At 46.2% G+C, this 25,503-nt stretch overlaps 1 protein-coding gene across 1 annotated transcript in view; it reads left to right on the top strand.

Annotated features, from left to right (window-relative positions):
- Positions 1-7,072: 7,072 nt before the first annotated feature.
- The window catches only part of LOC131195687 (vitamin D3 hydroxylase-associated protein-like), a 55,148-nt gene continuing 36,717 nt past the window's right edge, over positions 7,073-25,503 (top strand). The window contains exons 1-5 of the mRNA XM_058177791.1: positions 7,073-7,807; positions 11,836-11,949; positions 16,774-16,914; positions 18,837-18,970; positions 25,280-25,486. Of these exons, the coding sequence (XP_058033774.1) occupies positions 7,598-7,807; positions 11,836-11,949; positions 16,774-16,914; positions 18,837-18,970; positions 25,280-25,486 (806 nt within the window). The 5' untranslated portion in view covers positions 7,073-7,597. The remainder of the gene's footprint in view (positions 7,808-11,835; positions 11,950-16,773; positions 16,915-18,836; positions 18,971-25,279; positions 25,487-25,503) is intronic.

The raw sequence follows: 25,503 nt of genomic DNA, 5'->3' as shown, positions 1-25,503 counted from the left end.
TGGGAGGCAATCGGTAGCAGTAGGCGGTCCCGTAAGTAACCTGGCCCTAAGCCATGGAGCGCTTAAAGGTAGTAACCAAAACCTTGAAGTGCACTCGAAAGACTACAGGTAGCCAGTGCAGCCTGCGCAGGAGTGGTGTTACATGGGAGCCACGAACGGCTCCCTCTATCACCCGTGCAGCTGCATTCTGAACCAATTGGAGCCTCCGGGTGCTCTTCAAGAGGAGCCCCATATAGAGAGCATTGCAGTAATCCAAGTGAGAGGTAACAAGAGCATGAGTGACCGTGCATAGGGCATCCCGGTCAACTGGCGAATCAGGTGGACCTGATAAAAAGCTCTCCTGGAGACGGTCGTCAAGTGATCTTCAAAAGACAACCACCCATCCAGGAGAACGCCCAAGTTGCTCACCCTCTCCATCGGGGCCAATGATTCGCCCCCAACAGTCAGCTGCGGCTGCAGCTGACTGTACCGGGGTGCCGGCATCCACAGCCACTCCATCTTGGAGGGATTGAGCTTGAGCCTGTTTCTCTCCATTCAGACCCGTACGGTTTCCAGACACCGGGACAGTACTTCGATAGCTTCGTTGGGGTGGCCGGGGGTGGAAAAGTACAACTGCATATCATCAGCGTACAGTTGGTACCTCACCCCAAAACCACTGATGATCTCACCCAGCGGCTTCATATAGATGTTGAACAGGAGAGGCGAGAGAATTGACCCCTGTGGCATACCACACATGAGGTGCCTTGCGGTCGATCTCTGCCCCCCTGCCTGTCTGCGACCGGTCAGAGAGATAGGAGGAGAACCACCGATAAACGGTGCCTCCCATTCCCAAACTCTCCAGCCATCATAGCAGGATACCATGGTCGATGGTATCGAAAGCCGCTGAGAGGTCTAATAGGACCAGGGCAGAGGAATAACCACTGGCCCTGGCCCTCCAGAGATCATCAACCAACGCGACCAAAGCTGTCTCCGTACTGTATCCGGGCCGAAAGCCGGACTGGAATGGGTCTAGATAGACAGTTTCATCCAGGTATTGGGGTAATTGACGTGCCACCACACTCTCTACAACCTTCGCCACAAAGCGAAGGTTGGAGACCGGACAATAATTTCCTAAAACAGCTGGGTCCAGGGAAGGCTTCTTGAGGAGGGGTCTCACCACCGCCTCTTTCAAGGCAGCAGGGAAAACCCCTTCCAACAAAGAAGCATTAATAATCCCCCGGAGCCAGCCTCGTGTCACCTCCTGCGTGGCCAGCACCAGCCAGGAGGGGCACGGGTCCAGTAAACATGTGGTAGCATTCAACCTCCCCAACAACCTGTCCATGTCCTCAGGAGTCACAGGGTCAAATCCATCCCAAACAGTCTCAACAAGACGAGTCTCCGACCTCTCACCTGGATCTACCCAATTTTGATCCAACCCATCCTGAAGCTGAGCGATTTTATCATATAGATAACCACTAAACTCCTCGGCACGCCCTTTTAAGGGGTCCTCCCGCACCTCCTGTTGAAGGAGAGAGCGGGTCACCCGAAACAGGGTGGCCGGGTGGTTATCTGCCGACACAATGAGGGAGGAAACGTAAAGACGGTTCGCTTCCCTCAATGCCACTAGGTAGGTCCTACTATATGACCTAACTAGTGTCCGGTCAGCTTCCGAACGGCTGGATCTCCAGGCACTCTCTAGGCGTCTTCTCTGGCATTTCATCTCCCTCAGCTCCTCGGAGAACCAAGGAGCTGGTTGAGACCTACGCCGGGTTAGAGGCCGCAAAGGCCCGACACGGTCTAGAGCCCCAGCCGTGGCCAGTTCCCAGGCCGCGACAAGTTCTTCAGCTGTGCCATGGGCCAGACCCTCAGGGAACGGCCCAAGCTCCGTCAGGAATCTCTCCGGGTCCATCAGGTGCCTGGGACAGAACCAACATAGTGGTCCTGTCTCCCTGTGGTGTTGAGTGGCGGTCCAAAAGTCCAGACGAAGGAGAGAATGATCTGACCATGACAAAGGCTCGGTGACTAGATCTCCTAAATCCAGATCATTCAACCACTGTCCAGAGATAAAAATCAGATCCAGTGTGCCTCCCCCAATGTGAGTAGGGCCATCAACTACTTGCGTCAGGTCCAAGGCCGTCATGGAGGCCATGAACTCCCGAGCCGTCATCGATGACAAGCCGGTCGATGGCAAGTTGAAGTCCCCCATGACCATAAGTCTGGGGGTCTCAACCACCACCCCGGCAAGCACCTCCAACAGCTTGGGCAGGCTGTTGTCACGCAGCAAGGAGCCAGGTATGTGATCAACAAGCCCATCTGAACCCTATGACCCCACTTCACAAAGAGGGATTCACAACCGGCTATCTGAGGTACAGTGGTCTCCCTCGGTTCTAGACTTTCCTTAATAACAACCACCACCCCACCACCCCTACCTTGGGCCCTCGGTTGATGGAATGCTCGGAAATCCGGAGGGCACATTTCAACGAGGGGAACCCCCCCTTCCGTGCCCAACCAAGTTGATGACCTTGGTTCTCACAAGAAAGCTCTTTGTTGAGTCTAGTAATGCATTCCAACCGCCTTCCCCCTCTGTGTGGCAACTGAGGAACAGAAAGATGGTTGTGGCCCCATTCAGTTCCAAGTTGACAGACTGTTGGCAGCCCTCACATCCTATGATTGCCTAACTGAAGTTCTCCAGAAAAATGGAGTGATCAAATCAATGAAGTGATTTGAGCCTGTTTTTCGCAGGTGGTTCACAGTGGTTCCTAAGAGACCTCATTCTCCTAGTCCTACCTTGAACCTCCCAAAAGGAAAAAAAAAAAAGGGGGGGGGGAACCACCACTCTTTCTCTGGTAATTGCTGTGAATATTTCTCCAGAAGGTTGGTAAGTTAAGAATCCTACCTCTCAAATGATGCCAGTCCTGATTTTAGGGATGGAGAAATTGCTCCCTCAGGGCTCTCTAGCAATAATAATGGTCTGGCTGGATTTACCCTTTTCTCCATTATGTTTAATAGCAATAGCATTTAGATTTATATACTTTACCACACAGCATTATTTGTAAATTGCCACCAACAATCTGGATCCTCATTTTACCAACTTCAGAAGGATGGGAGACAACCGTGAGCCTCCTCAGGATCAAACTCTAAGCTGAGGGCAGAATTTGCCTGCAATACTGCACTTAATCATTGCTCCACCAGGGGTCCTGATATATATATATCTCAGTGGGTGGTTTGTAGTTGATTTCTCCACCACTTGTTGGAATATGGATAGTCCTATCCTAGCAATGTGTTTACAGGTAGAATTGAATGCATGAGAAGCCATGTGCAACTCTTCCCTTCAAGTCATCCTGTTCAGGTCCCAGGAAAGGCACTCTTCACAAATAGTGTAAAAGGTCTACAGCATGGAGTCCTTTCACGTACAGCTCCCCACTAAATACAATTATGTTATATCTCAGGAGAACTGACTGTTCATTGTAATTATCAGAATTTCGGAGGGGACAGACTGCTCACTTTTATGTCAAATTTTATATTTATTTATTTATTTATTTATTAAACTTATATACCGCACCATCTCCCATAGGACTCAGGGCGGTTCACAGGCATATTAAAACAATATAAAACAATATAATAAATAAACATTTAAAACCCAGATTAAAACTAAATATTATCAAAGCCTGATCACTAAAACAATAAGAACCAATAAAACCCCCATTAAAATTTGGTTAAAACATTTTGTTCTTAGGCTAGTCCCGCACGCTGAAATAATAGAGTCTTCAGTTCACGTCTGAAGGTCCGGAAGTCAGGGAGTTGTCGTAGTCCAGGAGGAAGCTCATTCCACAGGGCTGGTGCCGCCACAGAGAAGGCCCTCCCCCTGGGGGTCGCCAACCTGCATTGTTTGGTCGACGGCACCCTGAGGAGGGCCACTCTGTGGGAGCGCACAGGTCGTTGGGAGGCAATCGGTGGCAGAAGGCGGTCTCGAAGGTATCCCGGTCCTAAGCCATATACTAGATACAGTATATCAACTGAATAAGGCTGATATGATCATGTAAAGTTTTATAATTATGAGCCTCTTTCCATAAAGTTCTGAAGAAGAGAAATGTCTCTCTGTCTGTGTAGAAAAACCAGGACTGCTGTAAGCGCACAAGGCTTTTTAAAGATTAACCAAGATTGGAAAGGATTCATCAGTCACTTTGTATATTTTTCAAAAATAAATGTACTTCTGACCTATCCATACTTCTAAGGAGTGTTTTAAATAGCTGGACCACAATGTAGTATAATGAAGAGAAGACCTAGGGATGACATGGTAGCAGTATTCCAATATTTAAGGGGCTGCTACAGAGAAGAAAGGAACAACCTATTCTCCAAAGCACCTGAGGGCAGGACAAGACAATTGGAGGAATTTATTTGACATTCTGAAAATTCTGCTTTTTCATATTATTTTATAGGGTTTTTTGGTGGTGGTGGTGTCTATACATATGCTCTTTTGGTTGATAGTCACAGTAAATTTTCAAAGTTCCCAAGACATGGGTGGTCCAGGAATTCTTTAACATGGGAAAGCGTTTTATCTATGTTGCAACCTGCAGTATCCCTCAAACTTGCAGATATGGAAATGAATTAAATTTCACTTGAGATCTGAGAATAAATGAAATGGGGTTAATGGAGAGAAAAGAATTTAGGAGTGGGAGAGTGAAAGCAACAACAGTAGGAAGATGGAAAATAGCTTATGAAATGTAACCTCAGTTCTAGGGTGGAGAAAGGAATGTAGGCAACTGGTGGTATTCTTCCTCACTGGAAGATTAATGAATCCACAGCACAAAATATGGTTGCCAAGGGATACAGCAGCAATTTCAACCTTTATTTATCCATGTCACATTTCTTAAATAGATCCTTTTGTTTATTTCTGGTACCAGAGATACTAAATATACCCCTCCCAGCCTTCCTTTTCTTTTGTGGGGGAAAAAAACCCCTTAAAATTGAAATTGTCAAAAGTGAGATTAGAAAGAAAAGTGCATGAGGCTTTTGAATACCGAAAAGTATTGGAAAAATTTTATCTTCAGTGTAATTGCTAGCAAACGCTACAATGCAGAACCACAAGAAACAATGAGCCTTTTTATAGAGGTTCCCCCCCCCCACTTCCTGGGGAAATCATATAAATCCATAACAGCAAAAATAATTAAGGAAGTGTCAGTGGCAACTCTTTGGAATCACAGAGAACGTATTTTCGTCATCATGATTTGTCTTTACCCTGGTCTTTTAGGTCCTCTTTTAGGGCACCCATTTTCTAAAACTACATGGAGAGAAAAGTAAAAATACTGGCATCTTTTTGTCTTTAAATTGTATATGCTACAGAATCAGTATTTAAAAAATTAGCAAATATGTCTTAGGCATTTTCATTTACTTTTGGATTCATTTGCCAAAACACAAAAACTAAGAAATGTCTACTCAGAGAAAAATTACTTAAATCTTTATACAAATCCTTCCAGATTTTTCAGATCTGTTTTGTGGCATTTCTTCAATATTTCTTTTCATCGTATCCTTGCTAGCATTTATAGGAGGAACAACTATAGGAATATTCATTGGTCAGTAAAAATGTAGCCTGTTAAACTGGTTTGACTTGAAGAAAGCTAGCTCTATAGTCAAGAATTTTGTTCTGGTTTACTTAACAGGTTGTAATCCAGCAAGTGAGTTATGGGTTTTTTTTAAAAAAATGCAAATAACTATCTACTTAAAAAATGTGCAGCCTTGCACAGCTTCAGAAAAAAAAATTCCAGCAAAAAAAAAAAATCCACATCCAGTAAATGAAACTGTTCCTAGTATTACAGATCTGTGCGCAAAAGTAAATCTAAACTATAGATCTCTTGTGGAAAAAAGCTGTGCATATTCAGAAGGATTTACATTTGATGTATTACTGCTGACATTTCATGACACGGCACATTTGCTGCAATGTGGGGCATGCGGGACAGGTCAAAAAAGTCATGTGCCCCCTCAGAATGCCCTACGCATGACACACATACAAAAGAAGTGGGGCTTTGATGACATGGATGTGACTGCCATATTGAAGGATTTTTTTTTTAATATTCTCCCTTGTGCACACTTTTGCTATAATGGCCTCAAAGTAGACGCAGTGTGCAACAAACAGAAAGGTAGAACTATCTTTTTTTATTTCTCCTTAAAAAAGGAATAAATTTGGGTCTTAATTCCAGCTTTCTCAGCCATATCACTTCTCTCCTTCATTTGCCTTTCTTTAAAAAAAAAAGAAAAGAAAGAAAAAAGCAAGGCTAATGTGAAACTGGTGGTACAATCCTTCATATGTCTATTCGGATGTCCCACTAACTTTAATTGGAATTATTTCTAGCCAGTAGTAATGCTTTTCCTTTTTTTTTAAAGAATGGCATTGCAACCTGATACATGGAGAAAGTTTTAGAAACCTAAGAAGGTCTAAGATTTAAAAGAAATAAATGTTTTCTTTTTTGAGTGATAGAACAAGTGGTGGGTGAAATCATCAAAAAAAAAAAGCCAGAAACATGACAATTGGTGATTGGAATGAGGGGTGGTGAAAATAAAATTTAAAGGGGATTTACATGAAGTGGATTGAGATTAACAGCCACAAGTACACTGGCTGTTTCCAAGTTCTTGCAGAGGCAAGTTAGATGCCCAGAAAGGCAAACTGAAGAAAGAACATAAGCATTTGCAACAAAACAAGGACTAAAAAAATATTCTCGTTGCCCAATCATCCTGAGGACTGCATAGATGTTCACATTGTTTGTATGTGTGTGTGTATATATATCCCTCAAATAGCCAACATGACCTTGGTTTTGTAAAGACTCTTTTTATACATTCAGATTTGAAATATTGGTATGCCATCCCTTAGACCAGGGGTCTGCAAACTTGGCTCTTTTAAGACTTGTGGACTTCAATTCCCAGAGTTCCTCAGCCAGCTTTGCTGGCTGAGGAACTCTGGGAGTTGAAGTCCACAAGTCTTAAAAGAGCCAAGTTTACAGACCCCTGCCTTAGACGATAAGTGTGTGTATGCAGTGGAATAGTTACTATAGATTTGAGCACAGAGAAGCAAGTCTGTTAATCAGAAATAATATCACAGTTATATCTTAGAAATGAAAGAGGACTAAAATTCATGGTAGGATTTTTTTATTATTGGGTCTGCTGCATAGGTCTTTCATTTGTCATTAGCAATAGCTAGTCCTTGAAAACGTATCTAGACCAGATCACAAAAGAAAATCAAATTTCATAGCATCTGGGTGGGTTTTTTCTTTCTTTCTATTCTCTATGAATGGATGGATGCAGTAACGTTTGATGGAATATAGAATAGAGCAGGTGGATCATCTTATATTGCTAAAGTGACATGTTGTATAGTACATCGGAATGTTGTGACGGCTAAGTCAACAATTGTCACTTGAAAGATTCTTCTACAGGGATACTTTTCTGGAAATTCTTCATTCCTTATTAGACATGCATCTATCTGTCAGTTGCTTGGACTTGACAGCATCTGGGTGGGCTTAAGAATCGCCACCCACTTCCTTTTTCTGTCTTTTCCATTAGCTCCAGGGAACACAGTCTTCGCAGCTTCTTCTGATTCTGAACGGTGAGGAAATAAAACCCTCACACTATGGCTCTAGAGAAGGTTAAGGAACTCTTTCCAGAGGCTGAGGTTGACAGGCGCCTTGTCTCAGGCTTGCTTTGTGGCTCAGCTGCTGCCATTCTGATGTTCAAATGGATGAACCAGATGCGGGTCCAGAAGAAACTTGATGAATTCAAGACCAAGCGAGAACACGGGTTTCAGCAAATGGAGAAGGCAGCAAAGCAGTTTAAACAGCAGGTATTATGGCATTTGATTTTTTTTTAAAAATCAGATGTCCTTCTTTTTCTTAATTTTAGAAAATTAGAGACAGATTTACATGCAAAAATACTTCACTGGCCCATGATTTCTGCATTATGGTTTCTGTCTTGCTTAAGCAAATACGAACATGCATTTTATACTACATAGTGGTGATATGGTACCTTGCTTGCCAAGATCTGTTTTATATTTAAGGTAGTTATTTTCATCTTTGAAAGTAATAGTTTGCTGCAAATTTTGTACAGTGCTATAGTTATTTTTCCCCCCCCATATCTTTTGGCTAAGGTTCCTATTGCTCTGTGTTCCTATTGCTCTATTGCTCTGTGTTTCCTATTTAACGTTAGGAGCCTCTTAATGGTCACATATACTTTGTGTCATGAGGGAGGTGGGAGAAGGCATAAGATTTTTTTTGCCTTCTCTCCTGGCATTTAAGCTGCCTTCTTAACGCAGCTGTCTCTGCCCACTTTTTTTAGCAGGATGGTAACAAATCATCCACCATAAAACCAGTGGATATTTGAGCTTAACATTTGCCTAGTGACTGTTGACACATGTCAGGATTATGCTGAGGTCAGTATGCCTAGGTACAAAGAACAAACCTCTTGTCTTTCTTCTTATACAAAAATGTGAGGGGAGGGAAAGAAAGAGAATAGCATGCTGAGTTGGGACCATCAGTGCTCTTTGTGCAGCCTTCACTCTGCAATGCAATATAGAACTAGCCCTCATTTGGAAAGAACTCTTGCTCCCTTCATTATGCTTCAGTATAAACAGAAATTTTCTATATCAAGTTATTTATATCATGAAGAGCTACTGCTGGTTGTTGGGGGCAAAATCCTAACTGGAGGCTTTGAAATTGGAACTTGATCAGATTACGTGCAGCATGGATAGAAAACATAAAATGAAAGACTAACAATGAGAGATAAGGCGTTTTTTATTTTAATAAAAGTGAGATTATGGGGGCTGTATCTTAACCAGTTACAGAAAATAAGGTTTGCTGAAGCATTGTGGATTCCAATGCTATGCATTGCCAATGAATCCCAGTTGGTGTAGTGGTATGTGAGAATAGCCTAGGGAGATGGAAGGAAGAGTCTTAAATTAGACAATAGTTTCTGGAATTGTAAAGCAAGGGGGAAGGAACGTATTTTTGCATTTGCAAGTATGCTTGCAAGATTGGGTTAATATAACCTTATAATACACTTGGAGCTGGTACTTCTAGGTGTGCTTCATAATTGGACTACTTCATAAGGCTTACAATAATCTTGTAAATCTGAAAATAACAGAAAAACACAGCAGGGGTGAAATCTACTTACCTTCCCTACTGGTTCGAAGTGTGTATGGGCCATTGTCACATCTGATTTTTGACCCTCTGCATATACACAGAGAGTTAAAACCAGGAAGTAACGATGTCCGGGTGGGTGGGCGGAGCCTTGCCAAACCACGTGCTGCCGCTGCTACCGGCTTGCATGAGCCGGACAGAACTGGCAGGATTTCACAACTGCCTTAGAGGTTTTCTAGTCCTGCTCAAGCAGGAAACTCTATACACTTTCAGACAAATGATTATCCAATCTCTTCTTAAAATCTTCATTGTTGGAGCACATTGTCACTGCACAGCACATTGCACTCTGGAGCAAATTGCCATTACAATTCAAGAAACTTGGACAAGTCCCGTCTTCTGTCTCCCAAGGTCATTCCAACATACCATTACAATTGGGGAACTACTGAATATAACAAGTTGAAAGCACACTTTTTTGTGAACAGATCATTTGCTTACCTGCCATCTTTAGGTGGAAGAACAATAACTTTCAACTTAGATTTGTGAGATCATCTCTTATCTTGGCTCCTTCCCAGGGACCCTTTTCCTAGCTCCTAGCATCCTTCCCATCTGTCTATACTCAACATGGATTCAGCCCAAAGCCTTAAGTATCAACACTGATAACAACAGTGGGACAAAAGTACTGTCAGTGTTGTATGTATTATCATAAAATAAAATAAATGGTTGAGTAGGGGAGCCATACACTTCACAAGAAATGAAAAGGGCAAACTGATTGGGGCTGTCTTTTAAACAGACTGGGAACAGCAATCGCATGAAATATATAAATACATTTCCCAACCTACCTTCCCTTGACCTCATTTTTTGGCAGGAGAGTTAAAGTGCTGAAATCAGATATCTAATGGAGGCAAAACTGGATCTTTGCCTTGCTGTGTCAAGATGAATAATTAGTTATGAACAAAGCTGTTTAAAAACTCCTCTTTATGACAGTGTGTGTATGTAATTCATTGATGTATTGAAATACTATCTTAACCGAGGACAGCTAGATTGGTGCAGCGGTTAAGGCATCAGGCTAGAAACCGTGAGTTCTACTCCCACCTTAGGCACAAAGCCAGCTGGGTGACCTTGGCCAGTCCTTTCTCTCAGTCTGAGTAGCAGGCACTGGCAAACCACTTCTGCAAAACAGTGCTGATAAGAATCTCTCAGAATTGAACATAATTGAACAAAAGGAGAGGGAAAAAGAAACTGAAGTTTTGTGAAAAAGTAATAAACTGGAATATCAAAATGAAGATTTTTATCTTCCCCTGTCATCTTACCCAACATTAAGGATCTACTATTTTAAAAAAAGGTTAAATGCACTAGATCCGTGATGGCGAACCTATGGCACATGTGCAAGAGGTGGCACTGCCTCTCTGATGGCACACGAGCCATCACCCCAGTTCCGCTCTGCTGTGCATGCGCGCACCCCTCCCACCAGCCAGCTGGTTTTTGGGTCTCTGCCATGCATGTGCAGGGCGGAGCATTGCGGGGGGGCATGTGTGCATGTGTGGGGGCATGTGCATGCAGGGGGAGTGCATGCATGCGCTTGGGCAGGGCGCATGAAGGGGGCCACGCGCACATGCATGGGGGGTTGGACACATGCATGGGGGTTGGGCGCGCATTGCATCTTGGGGGTTTGGACACGTGCACAATTTGGGCAGAAAAGGTTAGCCATCACTGCACTAGATCAAACATTTATTTCTATATAAACAACATCATTAATATAGAAGTTGAACAATAAGGGAGCAAGAATATAGCTCTGTTTGACTCATCTGAAGATAAGGAAGGAGATGGTTGAATCACCATCACAACAGCCTCTATCTGTTTTGATGTAATAGAGTTATGAACCAGAGAAGATGTGGTTCAATGGATGTTGTAGCTAATTTCCTCCATAGTATCTCATGAAGAATTGGATTTAAAGCTGTTCTTAAATAAATAACAGCAACATAAAATGTTCGTTCGGTAGGGCTAAAGGGTTTTTCAGCTAAATGGTACAAATTTGCACATTAATCCATGGTGGAATATCCTGATCTAAAACCTGTTTGTCTGAAGCTAATTTTTTAATTTTAAGCTGCCCAATGTTGCTGTAGTTAGTCTCAAAATAGATTGACTGATTGATTGAATAAACAAACAAATGATTGAACAAAGTGTTTCTTCAACTATCTACTATTGAGGACCACAAACTAAACATTTACAAAATATGGGGACCATCCAATTAAACATTCTCCTTCTACATTTTTATTTTTAAGAGGATGAGAGTTTCCATTTTTCAGCAAATAAGATAATCATTATTGCTGCCTTCCCATTTCCTCCATTTTAAAAGATTTTTAAAATACATTTTTGTAGGAAAAATCTAAATTAAGTATTTATTTACTGCTTCCATTTTTAATATACTCCATGCCCTAATAACAACGGCTGGCTTGTGTACATTTTTAAATTTTTAGCATTTACTTTGCTACTTTTATGCTTCAACAAGCCAGTTTTCAACCATTTTTGCAGGTCAGTTAACTAGCAGTGCATCCAGAAGATTGTGGGGATAATGGGTGAGGAATGTAGAGATTATGGCTAAGGAATGTAGGTGATGAGCCAGCTGGTGAACCTCCATGCATCATCAATAATCTGCAGAATGTAGCTGAAGAACACTGGTCTAACATATATCCATTTTGCAATAATATGCCGACAGTATGTTTGTCCCTTGCTGTAGAACCCAGGAATAAAGGCTGCTCCAATCCTATCTCTTTCTCTTGTGGAACTAACTGCAAAGTTAAAAGATGGTTCCTTGTCTCCAGAAAGTGTTCTATACACCTATATGGAAAAGGTAAGATTGATTTTGAATGTTAAATACCAATATGGAGATGCATTGTTTATACAAAACCTGCTTTCCTATCTTGCAAACATCAAAATCCTTTGGATAATACAAACCATTGACATCTCGCACCGTAAATATTGTTACTGATTTAGGCATAAGTTAAAAATTTTAAATCCCTTCTATCTCTGTACCTTTCCCTGATTCTGTAATCTGAGCTAGTAGGTGATAGCTAGAAGTGATCAGTCTAAAGATCTGACAAAGGACAGCTGATTGCTGTAATGATGCTTTAATGGACCCAAAAGGCATAAATGATGGACAGAAGATTATCTGTTCTTTTATCTCACTAGAAGAAAGTGAGGAGTTTAACCAAGCCAAGTCTTTTAGTCAATCTATGCTGGGAGTTAATCTGGAAACAGATTAGGAAACAGAGGGGTTACTTTGTCCTTTGTAGAAAAGCATATGGCATCATCAGTTCCTCAAGAAAACTGTTGAGGAACAGGAAGCCTGGTGGTCTTGACTTTTGTTGCCTAAGCCTCAACATTTGTGCATATTTTGTAAAGTCTTATATCACCAAAACAGCATCAATCCCCAGAGATGACTTCCCATGGAAACAGAATCCTTAAAGCATTGGGACCCTGAAACTGAAGCAGTCAAGAGAACATGGTTACTGTCAGTGTGTGAGAGAGTTCATGAGTTGGAATAGGCATAGCAACAAGGTCAGCCAATGTGGGCTGTTTGGTGGTTCAGACAGCTAGGAGCTTGAGCGTGACTCAGCTCAACTGTTCTTTATATAGGAGACTTGCTTTGTCTATGCTGTCCTGACCTGTGTTTGTACCTACTTACAATCTCTCCTCTCTACCACGTTGGAAAAACCAGCATGGATATTGTATATACTGTATATAAAGAAGTTTTGAATCCTGCTGAATTGTCTAATTGTGTGTGCTACAACAAACTCTGACAGATACTGTGATACTCAAAGTAGCATGGTCATTAGGGTACTCGGGAGATGATGTAGAAGCCATTTTATTTGATTTCAAGTACTGAGGGAAAGCTGGCTAAGCTAATAGTTTACAATATTAAATTAATTTCCGCAATATTTTAAATATGCATTTGTTTGTCCACACTCATACCAAGATATTTTAAATGAAGCTCAGCCCAATTCAGCTTCAAATCTCTCCCCAGTTGTGCAACCTGCACCCAATTAGGCAAATTTCATCCAGCAATTCAAGAGTTAAGAGGAACTTTCATCCTTTTCTTAGCCCCCTGAATCTTTGATTTATGTGATCCATGGAGTTATTTTCAGCTGTGGAAGATTTATTACAACTCCCAGCAGCTAAGTTACAAGGGAATTCCATTTTTGGAACAGTGTGACTTTGAGACTTGTAGAGAGATGATGAAGGACTGAATGAATGCAGTTGTCTGCTTGGCAGGTGGAAGGTATGGATATAAGTGCACCAAAAAGACACTTGAATGTATTGGATATTGGGAATTTATTTATTGCATTTATATTACCTAGTATATTGATTATTCTGGACAGTGCACAAAGACATAGGATATAAAATGATACATCCATGATAAAAACGGTATATAAAAAGTTGAGATGGAAACAAAGAAAAAATTAAACATGTGCAGCACCCAAAACTAAACTTTTCAGGAGAGCCAGGTTAGTCTACGTTAGACAAAAATGGCTTTCTAGGGAATTCTGGGAGTTGAAGTCCACATATCTTAAAAGCTGCTGAAATTGAGAAACACTGCTTTAACTATTGTTATATTTTGGTTGCTGTATTTTTTTTTCTTTTCAGCAGTGTTGGATTTTTTCCTCTGGCTTATTTTTTTCTGCTTTGTCTAAGCCTCTGCTTGCCCTCCAAAAACCAACAAGTGGTGGATCTTGCATCCTTTTCTTGGCCTGCTGAATCTCTTTCCTTCTTCCTTTCCAGGAAGCAAAGCACCAGCAAAAATCTGGTTGGGGCAAAGTCATAGTGTGGAAAGCTCCAAAACATATACCCTGTTTTCCCCTAAATAAGACCTATCCTGAAAATAAGCCCTAGCATGTTTTCATGTGTGCGCCTAACATAAGCCCTACCCCCCAAAATAAGCCCTACTTAAGAGCCTGTGCAGCTACCTCAGGACCCTTGTTGCCAAGCCATCCATGCCTGGACACCTTACCTCAGGGCCTTGCAGCCAGACCATCCTTGCCCCAACATCTGCCTTGTGACAGCAGCACCAGCAGCCATGTGCAGTAGGAGCCCATGTGGGCACCGGCCCACTTCTTCTACTTGCTCGTGGCTACTACGCAGCAGGAGGTCAAGCAACGCGCTAGTGCTGCAGCCGCAAGGTGAGGCAGGTGTTGGGATATGGATGACTTGGCTGAGGGGGCCCTGAGGTAAACTGGTGTGGGGTGTGTGGGGCAGTTCCACCACCCCCACCTCACTTCGTGGCCAGGGCTCCAACACATTGCTTGGCCTCCTGCTCCGTTGTGGCAGCCATGCGGGGTTCTGCTGGACGGGGCTGCTGGAATTGGGACCGTGAGTTGAGGCAAATATCACGGCATTGACGGCCTGGCTATGAGGGCCCTGAGCCAAGCCAGTGTGAGGTATGTGGAGCAGCTCCATCCCCCACCTCACAGCAGTGGCCCTGGTGCAGTGCATGGCCTCCTGCCCCACTGCAAGCAAGCAGAAGAAGTGGGCCTCCCATACATGGGGGAAAAAATAAGATACCTCCTGGAAATAAGCCCTAGTGCTTATTTTGGGGCTCAAAAGAAAACAAGACCCCATCTTATTTTCAGAGAAACACAGGTATTATGGCAGGACTTCCAAGGAGCCTTTTTAGCAGGGGTGTTGCATTAAACCTAAAATAAAATATATGCAATTGTTTTCATGCCATCATTTTCTAAGTTTACAGCCCAAATAACGTAGTTCAGTTTTTGATGTCTGTCAAAAAAAGACAGGATTATGAAGGTGAGTTATATGTATTGTACAGCTTGCCAACTGTATATTGTCCATTCCTTATTTAATTTGCATGCCTTGTACTAAAGTACAGCAATGGGGGAAAAAGGCACTTTTTCCACAGAATTCCTTTTCTGAACAACTAAAAAATTTATTTATTTATTTATTTATTTATTTATTAATCGTATTTGTATACCGCCCTATCTCCCGGAGGACTCAGGGTGGTTCACAGGCAAGTAAAAAACATATATGTACAAATTAAGATAACCATTAAAAAACTTATTCTAAAAGCCAAATTATTAAAAAATAGTATAAATATTAAAACCAATTAAAACCACTATAAATTTAAAATCTAGTCCAGTCCTGCGCAGATGAATAAATGTGTTTTAAGCTCACGACGGAAGGTTCGGAGGTCCGGAAGTTGATGGAGTCCTGGGGGGAGTTCGTTCCAGAGGGTGGGAGCCCCCACAGAGAAGGCCCTTCCCCTGGGCGTCGCCAGACGACACTGCCTAGCTGACGGCACCCTGAGGAGTCCCTCTCTGTGAGAGCGCACGGGTCGGTGAGAGGTATTCGGTAGCAGTAGGCGGTCCCGTAAGTAACCCGGCCCTATGCCATGGAGCGCTTTAAAGGTGGTAACCAAAACCTTGAAGCACACCCAGAAGGCCACAGGTAGCCAGTGCAGCCTGTGCAGGATAGGTGTCATACGGGAGCCACGAGGGGCTCCCTCTATAACCCGCGCAGCCGCATTCTGAACTAACTGCAGTCTCCGGATGCCCTTCAAGGGGAGCCCCATGTAGAGAGCATTGCAGTAATCCAGGCGAGACGTCACGAGGGCGTGAGTGACCGTGCATAGGGCATCCCGGTATAGAAAGGGGCGCAACTGGCGCACCAGGCGAACCTGGTAAAAAGCTCTCCTGGAGACGGCCGTCAAATGATCTTCAAAAGACAGCCGTTCATCCAGGAGGACGCCCAAGTTGCGCACCCTCTCCATCGGGGCCAATGACTCGCCCCAACAGTCAGCCGTGGACTCAGCTGACTGTACCGGGATGCCGGCATCCACAGCCACTCTGTCTTGGAGGGATTGAGCTTGAGCCTGTTTCTCCCCATCCAGACCCGTACGGCTTCCAAACACCGGGACAGCACTTCGATAGCTTTGTTGGGGTGGCCCGGTGTGGAAAAGTACAGCTGGGTGTCATCAGCGTACAGCTGGTACCTCACACCGAAGCCACTGATGATCTCACCCAGCGGCTTCATATAGATGTTGAACAGAAGGGGCGAGAGGATCGACCCCTGCGGCACCCCACAAGTGAGGCGCCTCGGAGCCGACCTCTGCTCCCCTGTCAACACCGTCTGCGACCGATCAGAGAGATAGGAGGAGAACCACCGATAAACGGTGCCTCCCACTCCCAATCCCCCCAACCGGCGCAGCAGGATACCATGGTCGATGGTATCGAAAGCCGCTGAGAGGTCTAATAGGACCAGAGAGGTCTAATAGGACCAGGACAGAGGAATGGTTCTTTGTTGAGTTCAGTTCTTATGAATTCTTATGAGCCTTATGAGTCGCAGTGGCGCAATGGTTAAGAGTGCAGTACTGCAGGCTACTTCTGCTAGTACTTCAGTAGAAGTACTACTTCTGCTAGTACTTCAGGCTACTTCTGCTGATCACCGGCTGCCAGCAGTTTGGCAGATTGAATCTCACCAGGTTCAAGGTTGACTCAGCCTTCCATCTTTCCAAGGTGGGTAAAATGAGGACCCAGATAGTTGGGGGCAATATGCTGACTCTGTAAACTCTTAGGGAGAGCTGTAAAAGCACTGTGAAGCGGTATATAAGTCTAAGTGCTATTGTTTACATCCTTCTTTTGCTTTTCTTCTTTTTGCTTTAACCAAGGCTTTAGCAGTAACCCGGGAGATCAACTGTGTGACAGATTTCCTCCCAGAGTGTGAAGAACAGCTCCGAGAAATTAAAAAGAGAGAGAAAGGGTTACTCTATGGGATCCCTGTCAGCATCAAGGAAAATATTGCTTGCAAGGTACTTTTGGAAATTATTCATCAACAATTGGTTAGGGGAGGGGGATCCTTCAGGAGGTTAAATTCTATGCCTTCAGATCAGATTGGCAAAGTTGGGCTGGGGAAAATTAGCAAATTAAGCCCCACCCCTAAACATCTCAGCATACCTCGCTACTTTCTCCATCTTGATGCATTCAGCACAAAACGTGGCAGAGGTTCTATAAGCACCTTAGACTAGATGTGCTTGTAGAAGTCCTATGATCAGGAAAGATTGTGTTTCTCAGCTTTGGCAAGTTGACGACTCCCAGGATACCACAGCCAGCAAGGCTGACTGTGAAATTCTGGAAATTGAAGGTTCCGTAGCTTCAAGTTGTCAAGATTGAGAAACACTGGTCTGACCAAGGATCCAGATCTAGGAGCCTTGTAAAACATACATTTGGACCAATACACTTTTAAAATCTACTGTAGATTTTCATGCTAAAAATCAGAATATTTAGACAGAGATTTAACAGGGCCAGCCTGATATAGTTCTGCTCATGTCAAGTTAAATACTTGCATACAGCTCTGCTTATAATGGTCCTTGGGGAGGATAATACCATGGTGAGCAGTGGTGGAATTCAATTTTTTTTACTACCGGTTCTATGGGCGTGGCTTGGTGAGTGTGGTGTGGCTTGGTGGGCATGGCAGGGGAAGGATACTGCAAAATCTCCATTCCCACCCCACTCCAGGGGAAGGATATTGCAAAATCTCCCTTCCCACCCGACTCTGGGGCCAGCCAGAGGTGGTATTTGCTGGTTCCCTGAACTATTCAAAATTTCCACTACCGGATCTCCAGAACCTGTCAGAACCTGCTGAATAGCACCCCTGATGGTGAGCTTGTCAATTTTTCTTGCAATCCATCCATCAGGTTCTGATTTCCATCCCTCAGATTTCAGATCAATTCCATAATAACGGACTCTTAGCCACTTCTGATATTGTTTTTAATGGGGAGACATTACCACTGAGGGAGCATCCCCTTGGTGGATTCTCCAGACTTTATTTCCCTTCCCACCTGCTAGTAGGAAAACAATGCCACAGGTGCAGAACCTGCTACCTTTCCTAGTTAAATTGATTTTCAGTGGAGCACAGGACTAACACTCTCTTCAGATAGCAGTAAATCCATGTGTAAAAGATGGTCTTTAAATGCTTTTTCATGAAAAGCCTCTTGGGAACTACATACTCCTGACCCAAGTTACCTTCTTAATGGTCAACAAAGCATGCCAGATAATTCCATAGCAAAAAAAAAAAAATGTATTGGAAGAAGGCAGAAAAAACTTGAACAGCTAAGGATGTTTTTAAGCTGCTTTGGATCTGAACAAAAGACCGTATCATGGGAATATGGCAGAGGGAAAAAAACAGTTATTAGTTCATGCTATACTTAGAGGTAAGTAAAGAAGAATGCTAGAGCTACTATGTCTAGGGTCCAAAGTCCAGAAGATAGCTAGATTACATCAACCAGGAACATAAAATTCTAATTTACTGTTTCCATCTAGTGGTCATCCAGTCCAGATATGGTAGATGTTTGATAGCATTTCCTATTGATTTGGAACATGCTATCTGCAGCGTATGCAGCCACGCTTCTTTTTGGCAACAGAGAATCGTTGCCTATTGGCTGTGACGTTTCCCCTTAGCCGGCGGGAGAAATGAGCGGCCGTCATTGGCCAACAGTTGACTATTGCTATATAAATAGCAGCTGTGAGAGAAAGTTGCATACTCTCGGTAATACTGCCTTTTACTTGCCGTTCGTTTGTTCCTTTTGCCTGTTAGTCGTTAATAAAGAGTTATTGCTTTACCGTCAAGCCTCCATTCCTTCCTTCAGTCCTTGAATGAAGCACTATCCTTCACATTTTCTTGCTCCGCTTTTTCATTCATTTTTCATCATTTGCTTTATTTCTCTTTTTTAAGGGATACCCCAATTCACTTGGCTTGGTGAAATTTCTGGACTCTCCCGAGCACGATGACTCTGTAATAGTCAGAGTTCTTAAGAAACAAGGGGCCATTCCATTTGTAAAGACCAACACATCACAAGCCATATTAAAGTAAGCATTTGCTCAATTCTGGGGGAGGTGTAGTTCTTAAAAGCAAAAACTGATTCTTATCTGTTAAAATAGACTCATCATTTTGGTGGTTCTTCTATCTCAAATAATATCCTATAATCAAATTTAAAAAGTAGCCTTTTCTGAACAGCATAACTTTTTTGCCAGAAGAAAAAAAAAGATTGCTAGATTTTAGCTATATTCCATTGGGTATCATTAAAACAGTTTTTGCCTTCCTGAAGAAGGAGAAACCATGTTTTAATTCATTGGTGTCAGAGTGTGCATAGCGTGACTGCTATTTTGAGACCACCCAGGAGCAAAATACAGTATACAGAGGTTTTTCAAACAGTGGTTTATCTACAAGTTATATATATACATACACGTGTTAAGCAAAGCCAGGCAAGCAAGCAATCAATCTTCAACTATAACAGGAAGCATACACGGAGAGCTACAATGCAGGTACACAAGGAAAAAGATATGGGATGAGAGAGAATGATGCCCTCTAATGGCCTCCTTTATATAGACAGCTTCTTAAAGGGCAATAACTCTGCTGATTCATCCTCAATCTTAACAGGGCTGGTCAGCTTTAAATCATCATTACCCTGACAATTTGTCTCCAATCTGGTGCCCTTCATCATGTATTAAATAGCAGCTCTTAGAAATGTTTCCCAGCATGAAAGTACATGAAGAGGAGGCTGCCTTTCATGAGTGATATGACAGCAAAATCAGTGTTCCAAAACCCATATAGACTAGACTGCTTTTTTAATTAGCATTTATAGTGTCTAGATTCTAGACGCTATAAATGTATGGCTGTTTTTCACTATAGTGGCAAAAATTTTCTTCATCGATGAAATTGGTCACTTAATTATGAGAAAGCCCTGGGTTTCACTCCAGATATGTATGGCTCAGCTGTTAGAAAAGCTTTCCTTAATTTGATGTTGAGTATGTTATTTGTTTATTTAGTATGATGTTGAGTGTGAGGTTTATGCATAGGTCTTTTAAAACAAAAGCCAGATTTCTGGGCACTTTATACCATAAAAAGCTAGAACAAGATAAGCAAAGGACAAAGAGAGATGCGCATGCGCGAGAATGGTAGCTGCTTAGAGGAGCCCGAATCGGCGATGGCTTAGATTGGCTCTGCGCATGCGCGAGAATGGTAGCTGCTTAGAGGAGCCCGAATCGGCGATGGCGGCTTTCCCTGAAATGGAGATTTCGGGCTGACTCACCAGGCTTCTCCGGTCCCTCGGTGTGTGGTTCGATCTGTCTGGCTGCCGCTGGAGAGGTTTGTGGCCTCTCGGACATGCGACAGCCGAGAACGGGCCGAGGGACGGAGTGGCGGTCTGGAAGAGGGCGGCCATTTTGGAGGAAGCGAAGACGCGATGGAGGCGATGGAGGCGAGGGAGGCCTGCTGTTCGTTGTGGGCTTCGGCCTCGGCTCTGGCCCTGCCTTGCCCAGCGGAGCGGAGCCCTGCCCAGCGAGCCCTGCCAGCGGAGCTCTGCCCAGTGGCCCAGCGGAGCCTGCCCAGCGGAGCGGAGCCCTGCCAGCGGAGCTCTGCCCAGTGGCCCAGCGGAGTCCTGCCCAGCAGCCCAGCGGCCCAGCGGAGCCCTGCCCAGCGCCCAGCGCGAGTCCTGCCCAGCGGAGCGCGGCCCAGCGGCGAGCCCTGCCCAGCGGAGCCCTGCCCAGCGGCCCAGTGGCGAGTCCTGCCCAGCGGAGCCCTGCCCAGCGGCCCAGCGGCGAGCCCTGCCCAGCGGAGCTCTGCCCAGCGGCCCAGTGGCGAGTCCTGCCCAGCGGAGCCCTGCCCAGCGGCCCAGCGGCGAGTCCTGCCCAGCGGAGTCCTGCCCAGCGGCCCAGCGGCGAGCCCTGCCCAGCGGAGCCCTGTCCAGCGGCGACCCCGGCGATCTTGGCCAAATTCCAGCGGCGTGAGATCGTCGGTGATCCCGGCCTGGCTCCGACGGCTCCGACGGCTTCGGGGTGTGGATTCGGCCTGGTTTCAGCTGGCGCGAATCCCGGCCCGTTTTTGCCTGTTGGTGGGCCTACCGGCTCCTTCGGCGCCAGTTCCATCGGCGCCAGTTCCATCGGCGCTGGTTGCGCCCGGCGAGGCTGTGTGGACCGCGAGGCGCCTGTCCAACGGCGCCCTGTATTTGGCAGCCCCACCGAGGATGGGTGTGGTAAGGCCTCGGTGGGAGAGGAGGCCGGAACCGTGGCTGAGGTTTGTCCCCTCTTGTGGCCTGTTTAGTCGCATCTTTCCATCGCGTGTCATCGAATGGCCCCTGGTGGCCTGGCTTGCTCCATCGTATTTTCCTTTGTGGCCTTATGGCCTGGCTTGCTCCATTTTATTTCCGCCCCCCCCTATTCCGGACCATGGGTCATCTAAACTGGGCGGTCATGCATGTCCATCTGCGGGATGGAGTGGATTGGACTGGATTGGACTAGCTTGGACTGGTCTAGGGACTTGGGCAGACCGCTAGCCACGTCTACCTGATTAAGATCTATTGTAGAACTGCTCCCCATAGGCACGCTATGGAGACTGTCGGCCTGTCTGTTTCCTGTTTTGTCATCGCTATCCGGTTCCTACTCCATTTGTCCTTTGACCAACTGGACTCCCGCTGGAAGACTCACCATTTCTATTACTTTGGGATTTTACCATCTTAGCATCCCTCGCCGATTCGCACTTTCCTATGCGCTACACTGCACGTGAACTCTTGCGCCTGCGAGGTGCCCCCGCCTTGCAGGAATGGCCCATATCGCTACCAAGGGCCGGCCTCAATGACGGGTCTTGGGACCCACAGAGGTGGCATGCGAGAAGAAAGAGCCTTTGGGGTTTTTTAGACAGGGCATTTTTAAGGGGTGGGAGGGGTAGGGCGGGTGATGGGGGTAGCCCGTCGGGAGGGAAACCAGTTCCAGCGCATGCTCGTGGCGATTATCAAATGGGTTCGGAGGTTATGGGGGGGGAGGGTGTTCCTTTGTGTGAGGGTGAGTCTATTGGCACGGTAAGTGGGAGGGGCAGATATGGCGGAAGGGGGGGATCGTATCGACATAGGGGGTCACGCGCTCGATGTATGCAGGCGATCGCGTGCCCCGATCCCCCTAACTTTACCCGTTCCCCGGATGGTCAGGACCCTCAGAGCCTGGGCCTTCGTCTGATGTTATGCAACGCACGGTCCGTGGCCAATAAGGCCCCCCTAATACATGATCTAATTCAGGGGGGTGCCGCGGATATTATAGGCGTTATGGAGACCTGGTTGGGCAATGAAGGGGGTGTGCCCCTGGTTGAGATGTGCCCACCGGGTTTCCGTGCATTCCATCAGCCGAGGGCCCAGGGTAGGGGTGGAGGGGTGGCGGTTGTGATCAAAGAGAGTCTAGAGCCGAGGGAGACCACTGTACCTCAGATAGCCGGGTGTGAATCCCTCTTTGTGAGGTGGGGTCTTAGATGTCAGATGGGCTTGCTGGTCGCGTACCTGGCTCCTTGCTGCGTGACAGCTGCCCTGCCCGAGCTCCTAGAGGTGCTTGCCGGGGTGGCGGTGGAGACCCCAGACTTTTAGTCATGGGGACTTTAACCTGCCATCTGCCGCTCGTCATCGACGGTAGCTCGGGAGTTCTTGGCTTCCATGACGGCCTTGGACCTGACTCAAGTAGTGGATGGCCCCACTCACATCGGGGGTGGCACACTGGACCTGATTTTTGTCTCTGGTCAGTGGTTGAGAGATCTGGACTTAAAGGAAATAGTCATTGAACCTTTGTCATGGTCAGATCACTCTCTCCTTCGCCTGGACTTTCTGACCGCTACCCAACACCGCAGGGAGACGGAACCATTACGTTGGTACCGTCCCAGGCGCCTGATGGACCCAGAGAGGTTCCGGACGGAGCTTGGGCCATTTCCTGAGGGTCTGGCTCACGGCACGGCGGAGGAACTAGCTGCAGCCTGGGAACGGGCTGCGGCTGGGGCTTTAGACCGTGTCGTGCCTTTGCGGCCTCTGACCCGGCGTAGATCCCAACCGGCTCCTTGGTTCTCCGAGGAGCTGAGGGGGATGAAACGCCGGAGAAGATGCCTAGAGAGTTCCTGGAGGTCCAGCCGTTCAGAGGCTGATCGGACACTAGTTAGATCCTATACTAGGACCTACCTAGTGGCACTGAGGGAAGCGAGGCGTTGCTACGCCTCCTCCCTCATTGCGTCGGCAGATAACCGCCCAGCTGCCCTGTTTCGGGTGACCCGCTCCCTCCTTCACCAGGGGGAGCGGGATGACCCGTTGCAGGGACGTGCTGAGGAGTTTAACGGTTATCTATACGATAAAATCGTTCAGCTGAAGGACGGTCTGGACCAAGATTGCAGCGATTCGGACGGGACGTCTGAGGGCGGTCTTGGTGATGTTGTGTGGGATGAGTTTGATCCTGTGACTCCCGAGGACATGGACAGGTTGCTGGGTAGATTGAATGCCACCACATGTTTACTGGACCCGTGCCCCTCCTGGCTGGTGCTGGCCACTCAGGAGGTGACACGAGGCTGGCTCCAGGGGATTACGAGTGCTTCCTTGTTGGAGGAGTCTTTCCGGCCGCCTTGAAAGAGGCGGTGGTGAGGCCCTCCTCAAGAAGCCTTCCTGACCCGCTGTTTTAGGTAATTATCGTCCAGTCTCCAACCCGCCCGCGCGAAGGTTGTAGAGAGTATGGTGGCATATCAGTTCCCCTGCACCTGGAGGAAACTGTCTATCTGGACCTGCTCCAGTCCGGCTTCCGGCCGGTTACAGCACTGAGACGGCTTTGGTCGCGTTGGTGGATGATCTCTGGAGGGCCAGGGATAGGGGTTATTCCTCTGCCCTGGTCCTATTAGACCTCTCAGCGGCTTTCGATACCATCGACCATGGTATCCTGCTGCGCGGTTGGGGATTGGGAGTGGAGGCACCGTTTATCGGTGGTTCTCCTCCTATCTCTCCGACTGGTCGCAGACGGTGTTGACGGGGGCAGAGGTCGATCCCGCGCGCCTCACTTGTGGGGTGCCGCAGGGTCGATTCTCTCGCCTTCTGTTCAACATCTATATGAAGCCGCTGGGTGAGATCATCAGTGGCTTCGTGTGAGGTACCAGCTGTACGCTGATGACACCCAGCTGTACTTTTCCACACCGGCCACCCCAATGAAGCCATCAGTGCTGTCCCGGTGTTTGGAAGCCGTGCGGGTCTGGATGGGGAGGAACAGGCTCAAGCTCAATCCTCCAAGACGGAGTGGCTGTGGATGCCGGCATCCCGGTACAGTCAGCTGAGTCCGCGGCTGACTGTCGGGAGCGAGTCATTGGCCCCGATGGAGAGGGTGCGCAATTTGGGCGTTCTCCTGGATGAACGGCTGTCTTTTGAAGACCATTTGACGGCCGTCTCCAGGAGAGCTTTCCACCAGGTCCGCCTGGTGCGCCAATTGCGCCCCTTTCTAGACCGGGATGCCTTGTGCACAGTCACTCACGCCCTCGTGACGTCTCGTCTGGACTACTGCAATGCTCTCTACATGGGGCTCCCCTTGAGGGGCATCCGGAGGCTACAGTTAGTCCAGAATGCAGCTGCGCGGGTGATTGAGGGAGCCCCTCGTGGCTCCTGAGTGACACCTATCCTGCGCCGGCTGCACTGGCTACCTGTGGCCTTCTGGGTGCGCTTCAAGGTGTTGGTGAATGTCTTTAAAGCGCTCCATGGCATAGGGCCGGGATACTTATGGGACCGCCTGCTGCTACCGAATACCTCTCACCGACCCGTGCGCTCTCACAGAGAGGGGCTCCTCAGGGTGCCATCGGCGCGACAGTGTCGTCTGGCGACACCCAGGGGAAGGGCCTTCTCTGTGGGGGCTCCCGCCCTCTGGAACGAACTCCCCCCAGGACTTCGTCAACTTCCGGACCTCCGAACCTTTCGCCGCGAGCTTAAAACTTACTTATTCATCTGCGCTGGACTGGGTTAGTGTTTTAATGGGTTTTAATGGGTTTTAGCTCTAAATTTTAATTCTGGCCAATTTTAATAAGTTTTTTAATTGTATTTTAATTTGTATTTATAGTATTGTATTTTTACTTGGCTGTGAACCGCCCTGAGTCCTCCGGGAGAAGGGCGGTATACAAATTTAAATAATAAATAAATAAATAATAAAATGCATTCAAAGAAATAGAAATCATGTCAGACAAAACCAAATCTAACAGATGTTTAGTTCCATTCTACCCTAAGGCCTAGTGATGATGTCTTCTGTGCCTTCCACGAAAGTGGAATTTCTTGTCTTAGTTCCACCATAAGCAGAATCAATTTCTTCCGCATGCTTTCGATTTGCTTATGGGTCCTTTCCCCTCCTATGCAGCATTGACTGTGGCAATACAGTCTTTGGACAAACCTTGAACCCTTTCAACCACAAGAAAAGTTCAGGCGGCTCCAGTGGAGGGGAAGCAGCTCTTATTGGAGGGGGAGGATCCATCCTTGGCATTGGGACAGATGTGGCTGCAAGTATTCGGGTGCCATGTGGCTTTTGTGGGATATGTGGATTCAAACCAACTGGCTATAGAGTGAGGTAAGTTTCATTTTTAT

The sequence above is a fragment of the Ahaetulla prasina genome, chromosome 3 (assembly GCF_028640845.1).
Source record: "Ahaetulla prasina isolate Xishuangbanna chromosome 3, ASM2864084v1, whole genome shotgun sequence".
Classification (NCBI taxonomy): domain Eukaryota; kingdom Metazoa; phylum Chordata; class Lepidosauria; order Squamata; family Colubridae; genus Ahaetulla; species Ahaetulla prasina.
The sequence above is the reverse complement of the archived record's forward strand: the minus strand, read 5'-3'. Positions and strand labels throughout refer to the sequence as shown.